Source organism: Vipera ursinii (assembly GCF_947247035.1).
Source record: "Vipera ursinii genome assembly, chromosome: 1".
Lineage (NCBI taxonomy): Eukaryota > Metazoa > Chordata > Lepidosauria > Squamata > Viperidae > Vipera > Vipera ursinii.
The window spans coordinates 26721236-26733313 of record NC_139512.1 but is presented as its reverse complement, the minus strand read 5'-3'; the positions used below and the strand labels follow the sequence as shown (position 1 = coordinate 26733313).

The 12078-nt window shown below is 37.9% G+C and overlaps 1 protein-coding gene across 1 annotated transcript in view; it reads right to left on the bottom strand.

Annotated features, from left to right (window-relative positions):
- DAAM1 (dishevelled associated activator of morphogenesis 1) overlaps positions 1–12078 on the bottom strand; it is a 171626-nt gene that overhangs the window by 61859 nt on the left and 97689 nt on the right. The window contains exons 4-6 of the mRNA XM_083370178.1: positions 5021–5092; positions 2410–2504; positions 460–793 (exon numbers count right to left, since the gene is read on the bottom strand). Coding sequence (XP_083226304.1) covers positions 460–793; positions 2410–2504; positions 5021–5092 — 501 coding nt within the window. The remainder of the gene's footprint in view (positions 1–459; positions 794–2409; positions 2505–5020; positions 5093–12078) is intronic.

Below are 12078 nucleotides of genomic sequence, written 5' to 3'. Positions count from 1 at the left end.
CAGAGAGGGCCTCCTCAGGGTGCCTCCTGTCAAGGAATGTCGACTGGTGGCCCCCAGGGGGAGGGCCTTCTCTGTGGGTGCTCCGGCATTATGGAACCAACTGCCGGTTGAGCTCCGGACGGCATCAGACCTCCGATCCTTCCGTCGTGGGTTGAAGACCCATTTATTTGAACTAGCGGGTCTGGCCTGATGGGGGTACATGGGTTTTTTATAGGCTTGTTTTATTATTCTTGTTTTAACTTGGGCATTGATTTAATTGTCTTTTAATTTTTGTATTGTCATTTATATTTATGCCCTGTGAACCGCCCTGAGTCCCTTTGGGAGAAGGGCGGTATAGAAATCTCAATAAATTAAATTAAATTAAATTACTGCATCTTTGTTTGGAACACAAATAAATGCTTATACTGTGGAGTATTGAAAATAATCATTCCATTTAAGAAGTAATTTGATGCTCCATACCTGAAAGCGAGTCCGTTCACTGGCATATTTTTGGTAGTGCACCATGGCCTCTAGTACCTTTTTGTGACCCCCAGGAACCAGGCACACAGCGCCCATGATTTCTAGCACTGCCACCTTAGTCTTAATGTTTTCAGTGCTCAGACTCTGAGCAATTACATTAATACTCTCTGAGTGGGCCAGGACATGGGCTCTCCCAAGAGAGTTGTTCATCAGGGCTTTGATGCACCCAATGAGAGAGGTATGGATTCGAGATTCCGCAGTCTCATAGTCCATGCTCTTCAGGAAGTTCAGAATGCATGACAAGCCATCCAGATCAATGAATCGAGTTACAAACCTATCAGGAAAAAAATGAAGGAACACAAAAGAGGAAGATCACTTTCTTAAAGTTGTAATTTAGTTTAACTTCAAAGGATTCCTAAAACATATATTAAAACAATCTCTCAGTGTAAGGATAATAGATTTCCTTACCCATAAATAGATAAGATAGCTGTGGTGGTACAGTGGTTAGAATGCAGTATTGCAGGCTAATTCTGCTGACTGCCAGGGGTTCGATCCTGACTGGCTCAAGGTTGACTCAGCCTTCCATCCTTCTGAGGTGGAATGAGGACCCAGATTGTTGGGGGCAATATGCTGACTCTGTAAACCGCTTAGAGAGGGCTGTAAAACATTATGAAGCAGTATAGAAGTCTAACTGCTATTGCTATATTCTGGTAGCTTCTGGGGATATAGTTAGAAAAAAGAAAAAAACAGTTTCAAGATGGCTTTACCATTTTTGAGTTTTGAACAGAAAAATCTCTGAACATTTCATACTTCCCAAAACTGAATATTCGAAGTCTAAACAGCCCGATCACTGCTAAGAGGTACAGAAGGTATGTATAAGAAAGATGATTATTCGGTGGCAGCATAAACATTGCAATGTTTTCTCTGATGGAAGACATTTACTATGAATCTTCTCCACTTGTCTGTGGATAGAATTTGAATCCCCATTCTTTAAAATAATTTTTAATGCTGTAAACATTTGAATTTTAATAGTATGGTCTAAATTCAAGACATTCCTATTATTGGAAGGATAGCATTCATTTGTTGTGATTCAGTGTCAGCCTGTGGTCCCAGCAGCTGAATCTGATGAAACTGAGGAGGAGGAGGAGGGGTTTGGAGAGCCTTTGGTGTCAGAGGGAGGCTCTGATGCACTGCAGGACTCTCAGCCTGGCCCCTCCAGTCATGTTCCTCATAAGACTCAGCTGTGTGAGCACGAGGTGTCGGACTTAGATGAATCACAGCTGTATCTGTTCAGAGATGCTAGAAGCAGAAGGCAATCCAGCAGAGCAGAGCAGAGAAAATCAATGAGGCAACCCAGTGAGAGGAGGAGAAGGCAGTGAGAAGCCATCTCGTGGGACTGATAATAAAAGGGGAAGGTGTGGGCTGAAGGCAACCATTTGAAGACATTCTGAAAGTGTCCTGGTCTGTTCTTGATACTTCTGTTTAACTCGTTTGATATTTTGATTTATTTATTGAAGGAAATATTCTGTTGCTTTTTTGTTTGAACTGTAAATAAATTTGGTTGGGTTTTTCCAGCCTGTTGACTGTAAAAAGGAAAAAGGGGTTGTCCCCGACACACAGACAGGGCTGGTCGTAGGCTGGAACAGAACATCAGTAGCCAAGCAGGATGGTTTTTATAATGCAGAATAAAGAAAATGATGGCTCTGTAATGTGACTGATTGCAACACCCCTAAACTTCAGAAAAGAGAGGCGAGGGAATTTTTACTGGAAAGATGGGATTTGTGATTCTGAACATCTGGGTGGTAAGAGGAATTAAGTTAACACATCTCAGCAAATTAGAGCTGATTGGTATTACAATGAAGAGATTATTTTAAGAATGTTTATACTAAAGAAGAAAAGGCAAAGAATTTAGTTATCTAGCATCAACAGCAACCAAAAAAATCAAATTACCTCATAGGTTTGGTCCTTAGTGCTGTTTTCAAACTCTCTATAGTTTTGTTTCGTTCCTCTTCATCTTCTTTTTCCAAGGCAATCAATGACTTTCTCTGCATAAGTTGAGAAAATTAGTAGCAGCCACCTGTTCAATATAGTTTATTTATCTACTGTACTTTCCACAAATAAACTGAGCTGAAAGTGTTTGTCAACCAGTGACAATGAAACAGCAAAATGGCCATGATGAACCCATTTACCACCACAATACAGCACCCAAGCCAGCCAGCCAAAAAGATCTCTTCACAAAATTCCTGTCAGTAGCTCCCTCATAAAGGTTTATGGACCTGGACTATGGAGGGAGAAACAGTCAGGGCCTGACAAAGAGCATGAAATATCTCTCTACAAACACAAGTTCAGAAGAAACATTTTAATATTTCATTTCTTGTTTCTGTTTTTCCCTTTCATATCCCATTTTCTTTATTTTTGTAAAATGAGATAAATTAAAAATGGTTCTTCTGATCTTCAGAATGGCTATCAGAAGCCCCTTCTGTAGGTTATTTCACAACAGGATAAATAGAGTCCCTCGTTGGATAAGCTATATGATATTTAACTCCGATCATCATTTTATAGTTGATGTTTTAATGGTAGATTTTCTCTTCTGAACAACTAATCTTTTATCCCTCCAAAAAAGTTCCCAGAAGAAGATGTTGGGGATGAGTCAGAGACTTTCATTATTTCTTGCAGATGTTTCATGCAAGAAAATGAGAAAACTCAGAGAGGACCAAGGACCCCTCATTTCAACCCTGAGCTACAAATATTCTCCTTCATTGATACTTTCTTCATACATTGAGCAATATTTTCCTGTTCTAGAGTTGTGTTTCTGATTTTGCCTAAATGAATAGCAAGCCCAGCTTTCCAGTTTATTCTTCCTGATCCATTACTCTAGTGGACTGGATTTAAAATGCCAGCAAGAGAAATAATAATAATAATAATAATAATAATAATAATAATAATAATAATAATAATAATAATAATAATATAATGTTGGAAGGGACCTTGGAGGTCTAGTCCAACGCCCTGCTTAGGCAGTAAACCCTATATAGCATTTCAGACAAATGGCTGTCCAGTCTTTTCTTAATGATGTTTCAACCATTTGATGATAATAAAATTTTAAAATACACATACTATATTCTTATTTCCACTAAAGCCATTTTTGAGTTGGTGAGGCAGTTGGACAACTGTCGATGAGACATTAAAAGAGGAAGCTGTCCCACAGAAGTATTTAACCAATGTTGCACAGGTGCTTCCGGGTTGAAAGGATTAGCCAGTGACATCACCATTGTCCTGGAATGCCCTTGGAGGATCCTTTCATATCCCTGGCATGACTTGGGGCAAAGATGGCAGCTCCCGTGTCTCAAAAAACGGGCTTGCTAACCTTCAACCCAGCATCCTAATTGCTCAAGCCACCCTGCTCCTATTTAACCAATGATATCATTCTTTTATGCCAGCAACATATTGGTAAAATTCAACAGGGGAAGATTTTCTTTAATTACAACTTTAGAGAGTAATAGTGCAATATTTAGTGAATATTTGCAGGGTGTTTATTATTCTAGCTGAATATCACTCATCTCTGAGAAACATAAATTTCCAATTATCTCCAAAATGCATGCCTTTACCATGGAGAAATACCCACACACATATCCTCAACATAACCACAATATGAAATTCACAACTGCTGAATAGATTGTACTGCATTTAGAAAGAAAGCCTCTGCAGCCCTCTATAAAAATTCCAGGTGCTTTATTAAACACTCACTTCTGTTGCATAACTAGGTAGCATTCAACAATCTGAAAATTAGCTCCCTTAAAGTTAATGTGAGTCTCTTTAATCAAGGAACTCTTACTAAATTCAATAGAAATGTCTGCAGAAACAAACACTCCCCAGTTCTCCCTGCCATTTACAAACATAACTGGTTTTTTTTTTGCTTCTCAGCAAATGGAGGGTGAGTGGATCTTGAACTTTTCAACACAAACTTTATCTTTTTTGTTTAAACACCTTTGGCTTCTAATGATAATTATCACAAGCCAAAGCTAATACCTCCCCTGCACCACTCAGTACAGGAAAGGGCTTATATGTGCAGACTGATTTTCTCAGTAGCACAATATATGACAGAAGACCTGTGAAGACATCAAAGGGTTACTTTACACAAAATGCAGCAAAAGTATCTCAGCAGAGTTGGTATACACAAGTTAATGAATGAATTTAATGAGCCACACATCAGTGGTTCAACAAAAGCATACCATGGGCATTTTTGCTTTTGAAGAATCATAATGCACACTTTTAAAATAAACACATTTCTAGCCCTTCTGAATAGCTATGCAACCTTGAGATTACGTTTATGGCAGTTGAAGATCAAAAGGCCACTGTAAGCAATGGTTCAGTGCCATGCATGGTTCATGATCTCTCCCTCCCAAAATATGAATAATATGAGTAATAAATAATGTAAAATGATGCATAATATTTATCAATGCTTTAAAATTAAGATTAAAAATGCCTTTACTACCCAGAGCTGTGCTCTTAATTCTTACATCTTTTTCTTTTAGATAAGACAATAGATAATTCCACTTACAGCAGCCATGGAGTTAAGCTGGTCAATGTAAAATTCAGGCCAACTTGTGGCACCTTTATTTTCTTCTTGGTCCTGAAATAAGCAAGTGAAAGAATAATGTTAGAAAATTCATTTGCTTGCTGCTTATATAAAATAACTATAAAATACAAAGTAGCTTACTCCAAATGGCTAAATGTCACTCCATAGACTGAAGAAGTTCTATTTATAAGCTGATCTCACTTTTTGGAAATACTAATAAAATGGTATCAACTGGAAGCTGTGGCGTATAATAATGTTATAGTGGTGTTAAATGAAAAGAAATAATTGTTTTCAATAGGCTTCATTCATTTGTTTTAGTTTGGTTTAAAATAAGTGCCAACCCCTCATTGAAAAGACAAAAGGTGTCATAATCTGCTTTCCCTGGTAATGTCATTTTATTAATAATGTACTGTATTATCTACAAGCATTTAACAAATTGATTTAAAAGCTGCAACCACAAAAAGATACATTCCTTGCTTTTTTGTGCTATATTTTTCTTCAAAACTGTGACAATTTTTCCTTGTCCCCATTTCTTTCTTCTCTGTAATTGCTGCTGGCTTTGTAACTGACCCTTCTTAGTGGGCTCATCCCCCCCCCAAAAAAACACCACTTTCTCCACCTGATGCTTTGTGTACGTGTCAGGACTAAAATTCCGAGTCAAAGAGCTTTAATTTAAATCCAAATGCAGACTAAATAGGCATAGAGCACATTGATCAGGATTTGCTAAAGGATTAAATGAGTAAAATTGTCCTGGTACTGTAAATGAAAATTCACAGTGATCATTTTTGCCTCTTTGAGCTCAGAAAACTTGGATTAGAAATCTTGTAAAATAATCTTAATTCCCTTCTAAGTACAGGAGTATTAAAAAGGGGGCGAGAGCAATCTGAGGGAAGCCTACCACACAGAAGTGCAAATCTTTAAAAATAAAAGACCTCAAGGAGGCAGAAAGAGCACTGGTGTGGACCTTAACCATGACTGTCTATGGCAGGGGTAGGCAACCTTGGCTCTTTTATGACTCGTGGACTTCAACTCCCAGAATTCCTGAGCCAGGCTGGCTCAGGAATTCTGGGAGTTGAAGTCCACGAGTCATAAAAGAGCAAAGGTTGCCTACTCCTGGTCTATGCTTTATTGCCAGAGAACAGTGTCTATTGGAAAAAAAAAACAGAAAATGAAATCAGGTGGAAGACTAAAGGGACAGCTGAGCTCCATCCTGGAAGACTAAAGGGACAGCTGAGCTCCATCCATCCATCCATCCATCCATCTATCCATCCATCCATCACACAGGAAGAACAATGGCTAGTTGGCACTCTGATTGCTAAAAGTAACAAGTAGAGGTAATCCTCAACTTCATTTAGTGACAGTTCAAAGTTACAACAGCACTGTAAAAAGTGACTTATGACCATTTTTTACACTTACAACCATTGTAGCATTCACATGGTCACATGACCAAAATTTGGATGCTTGGTTCATAATTATGATGGTTGCAGGGTCCTGGGGTTGTATAATCAACTTTAGCAACCTTCTGACGAGCAAAGTCAATGGGGGAAGCCAGAGTCACTTAACAACTGTGTTACTAACCTATCAACTGCAATGATTCGCTTAACAACTATGGCAAGAAAAGTCCTAAAACGGGGAAAATCTCACTTAACAAATGTCTCACTTAACAACCTAAATTTTGGCTCAACTGTGGTCATAGGTCAAGGATTACCCGTATACCCTAAACTTTTGTTGCGCTAGCACCAGCTTTTATTTACCATAGAAAAGAAGGCCAAAGGACTGAACCAGGGATTTTCCATACACCAACATGTGCTCTTCTCCTTCCTTCCAGGCTGATAACACTCCTAAGAGCCAAAGTCTTTCCAGACCAAACATTCAGAGCATTTACCTGCCACAGAGGGAATCATGAAGTAGATTTTTTTTAAAAAAAATCCATCTAGTTCTGAGATATATTCTGACCCTTTCCTTTAAGGCAGACTTTCTTTAGCCAATTTCCTTCAGAAGCAATACAAGTCTGGAGTTACAGTTAAGGTACCTGGTGAGCACCATGCTGGGGAAGCCTGCCTTAAAATTGTGAACCCTTGATAAAGCCAAGCAATATGCTCTTATAGGCTGTATCCCTTGCCTGACCATCCAAAAATAAATTTGTCCAATAATCCACGTTGGGAGAGGGAAGCAGGCTGATTTACTTGCAAACATTAGTCTCCATGCTGTAATTTTTATTTTCCAAAGCAACCACAGGGAACCTATGTGTTTATAACTGCCAATCTCTGTTACATTTACTAGCATGCATTAACCTTGTTGCTTGCCAAAACTTGGTTTGGCTGACTGAAGAAACCTGCCCTAAGAAAGAGGCTTCCACAACTATCATGAAACTTAATGCCTACTGTTTAAGCCAAGGAGTGCATCCATTTGCCAATGAAATCCAGGGAAGGTTGTTAAGAAAGCAGAATGCAGGTTGAATTTAAGCCAGAATTGTTTTTGTTAGGAATATTAGGAACTAAGTATGAGAAGGAGAATGAGTATTTAATATTGCATGTATTGACAGCAGTGAGAATAGCATTTGCCCAATACTGGAAAAATGAAAACCTACCAACTGAGGAGATTTTAATCAAGAAAATTTTAGAGTGTACAGAAATGGACAGATTAACTTTAGAGATTAAAGAGAAAGAGGATTCAATTTATTTTAAAGCATGGGATAACTTTTACCAATGGTTAGGAAAACGAACTAGCGAGAAATGAATGTGATATGTTATTTTGAATATATATTAGTAAGGAGAATGATATGTATTGACTAATTGATACCGTATATGATTATCATTTAGCATATATATTATAGCTACTTACTGTTATATTAATTAATCTTAATTGATCATATGTACCCAGACAATAGTTTGTTTGCTAAAGCTTGAAAATGTTATTTGGGGGCAACCCTAATGTTGTTCCCAACCCCGTTCCTACCCTAATCCCAATCCTATCCCCATCCCAAATCCTGATCCTTACCCTGGTCATATCCTCTTCCTAACCCTATAAAATTTAATAAAAACTCTTATAAAAAAGTAAGCAGAATGCCCAAGGGGACATGGCATTTGGAAAGGAAAATTCCTTCTAAAAGCAGAGAAAGAGATGTCAAAGGTTCTTTCCAACTAAAACCAAAGAGGCATGTGACAGCTGTTAAGAATCCATTTGGTAAATGAATTAGTCATTTTTTTTTAAAGAAACCATTGCATTGACTTCCCAAACCAAGAACCCTCTCAATTGCTCCAAGGACTGCATAGGTCATGTTGCTAGAATTCAGGAAGTTATCATCCCATTACATCTGGAGCCCATCAAGCTGGGGAAAGGTATATTAATATGTAATTGTGTTCCTGCAGACATTTTGTTACTAGGCTAGGCATTATCATCAGTGCACGGGGAAATATAGTTTGCTTATTCTTTTAGTTATATTTTTTAAATGGTATGTAGTTGGGATTTATCTATCTGCTGATGGCTGATTTGTCAGAATGCCAAACTTTCAGCAACTCCCTAGCATTTTTGGATTTGGCTTGAACTAAAATATTAATTCAATTCAATTGAAATTGTGGTTGAACTTCTCTTTATGTTGAGAGACTAAGGAATTTTCATTACGTCTCCTAACTGTCAGTGTGGATGTGTTCTGCCAATCTTCCAATTTGTCTATCCTGCATATTGGCTGTTACAGTTCTTACGCTGTATGTTGTAGATTACTCGTGTTTTTTCTTCTTTGATTGCTGAGCTCTGAGTTGCTTAAGATGCTTTGGAGGGATTTTGATGGTTTGTGTGTGTGCCTCGATGATATCAAAAGGTTGTAATAAGTCTGCTCGCTGGCTCTCTCAGAGAAGTTCTTTTTAAAATATATGGAAGTGTTCGCCTTTTCATTGTTGCAATATGGTAGGTTGTATGGAGGAAAAGAGAAAATAGACCACCTACACAACATCTTCCAACATAACAGGTATCCATACAATTTCATTAAAAAGTGCCTTGCTACACAAAAATATATATCATTTAAAATATATAATTAGAAGTCAAGGAAAGAAATAAACAGCCCAAAGCATCCCTAGCAATACACACTCTAATGAGAAAGAAACAGCACCAGATAAATAGAGAATACCCTAATCAGTGGTGGGATTCAAATATGTGAACAACTGGTTCTCTGTGTGGATGCAACTTCTGGAAATCCATTCTGGGCCTGGGCAACAAAAAATTAGCTAGTGGTTCTGCTGAACTGGTGCGAAGTGGCTGCATCCTAGCACTGTCCCTAATCAAGAACCATGGAGGAGGAAGCCACATCCTCATCAAGACTGGCAGGGCAAACTATTATGATTAACTTAATTTTCCTCATTCACTGATGATATAAACCTAGCTTAGTAGTAAAATGTCTGCAGGAAAACAACTAAACTCAGAGAATAAACCCAATAGCTCATCCCTGCACTACACACACACACACACACACACACACGTGTACACAGACACTCCTCCAATCCAAGGTCGCAGAAAAATAGTTTTATCCAAATTTTCTGGCCTTAATTGCTTTACAGGATGCCAGTTTCTTGTTTGTTTTGTGCTATTTAAGAACAATATCACCTCATTATTTCAAATAACTATTGCTGTTTCACACACTATGCATCCTAGAAAGGTTTTTTTCAACCTTAGCAACTTTAACTTCAACTCCCAAAATTCCTCAACCAGCCATGTTGGCTGAGGAATTCTGGAAACTGAAGTCCACACATCTTAATGTTGCCAAGGTTGATAAACTGTGGTCAAGAATGATCCAGGATTTTTCACAATGTGTCAAGGATCATTAGTGAGTTGACTGATTCAGAACAACCCCCTAAGCAAGTTAGAAAAACATGGTGCAGAAAATAATGAACAATACAGACAAATTGCATAGGTATTCATAAATATCATTAAGATAGAATACCCAAAAGCTTATTAGTGGATAATGTCTGCTCATCTAACTAGAGGTGGTACAAAGGAGTACCTTGTGGGTACCAAGATACATGTATAAGTCATAACAAACACTCATCAGTGTAGCAAATTTACCATAAATACCCAGAGAGCCAGTCAAAATGTAACATTGTTAGAAACTCAGCCAGTTCTTTTGCTCAGGATCTCCAAAGGAAGCTTGTTCTCCTGTAACGTGAACCACTACTCCCAGTATTTCATAAATATTTAAAACAAATGGAAAACCTTATCAATATTAATGGCAATAATAATATCAAAAATGTTAACATTATTACTATTATGAAGACATCATTGACTTAAGCAATTCACCAACAAATATTGCATTTTATAAGGTCATTAAAAAGCCCCCCCCTCCCCTGGCTGTGCTGTTTCACTGCATCAGGGAGTTATTCCTATGAGGGAAAAGTATCAGGAGCACATGCCAAGAGTATATCCTTCCAGCAGGGTCGTTCATGGGATTCCATGTGCCAGTTAAAGCAAGCAGGAACCTATTTTGGGCAGCAGCAATATAGGCAGAGGCTGAAGACTGTTAATCAATTTAACTGAAAATGACAAAGGCATCATTTTATACTACGCAGAAGAAGACAGTGGTAAACTCCTGCATGTTAGCAAGAAAATCACATGGAGAGAAAATTCAAAATGAAAGACAATGCGCCAGATGATGGATTCTTCAGGTCAGAGGCCCTCAAGGTCTTAAAGTATTTCGGAGTACCAATGGTGTTTCTAACATGGTTGCGATTCTTGTGATATCTTACTTTTCCAAAAACTGCCAGTGTTTCAGCTTTTGCACTAAGATGGATGGTGCTCTCTGAGCTTGCTTGTTTTCTTGCAGACGTTTCATTACTCTAACTAGGTAACATCATCAGTGCTAGTAATGAGCGAGGGTTGTTTGCTGTTAGTTTATATTCTGGTGTCTTGCCTGTCTGTGTGGGTGGCTCTTTGGCAGTTTCATGATTGGGGTATTGTTTACTTGATTGAAGGTGACCTTGGAGTTCATCTATGCTGATCTGAGTGCTGATTATTGGTGGAGAGGTGCTGGAGTCTTCATTTAACTAAACATATTTTTAGTATTAAAAATGAGTCCATTCTAATTCCCCAAAGTGGCTTGGAATTCTCTTATTAACCAAGTTTATTTTGAATATTTTAAATTCTCTTGACAACTGTGACACTCAAAAAGCAATAAAATATAAATGAAAGAACCTCTGAATATTATGATTAGACTTTTTTCTTCTACCCTTTTTATAGATAACTCAAGGAGGCAAACGTTCCTCCTCCTCCTCCTCCTCCTCCTCCTCCTCCTCCATGATTCTAAGCCATGATGAAAATGGGTTTTCAATATTCAGAAATAAAAACTTTTTACCTTTTATATTCACAACATTCAGCTCTTACACACTAATAAACATTTACTGATTTTTTGATGAAAAATCCACCGTAGGAAATTCAATGAAAAAATGAACGCTAGTTTTATATGTATTATTAGATTACACGATTGTATTTGCATACATTAATGCATCATACTACTTCATTAGTATAGGTATCATAGCATCTGGAATACATTCCCTCATTTGTTTAAATATTGCCTGTTTGTGTGTTTGTGTATCTGTATCACCTCCTATCCTGACCTATGCTCCACCATCTGGAATGCATCCAATATTATAAAATTAGGTAATAGATCATCAATGTTATGAAAAGATGCTGGTTTTTCACAACAGTTCTCTGGGGAGATTCTTGACATAATGCATCAGATTATACAAAGAACAGATCTTATCATAACCTCCAAAGAACTCTGTCTCTGCTATACAACATCAGTTGGTGGGGGGGAGATACTTCATGGACTGTGTGAGAAGAATCGTAAACGGCAATAGACAAATAGCCTGACTCTGACCCATATCTACACCTTTCACCTGGGAATTTGTGCTGGGAGAGTCATTCAATAAAAATATTTTCCTGGGAGACTGGACAGCCAAAGGGCTGAGGCAAGATAGATCAAGTATTATATAATGCTGAATTGGCTTCAGCTTCTATAAAACCTTTTTTTTTTACAGATCTGTTGATCACTT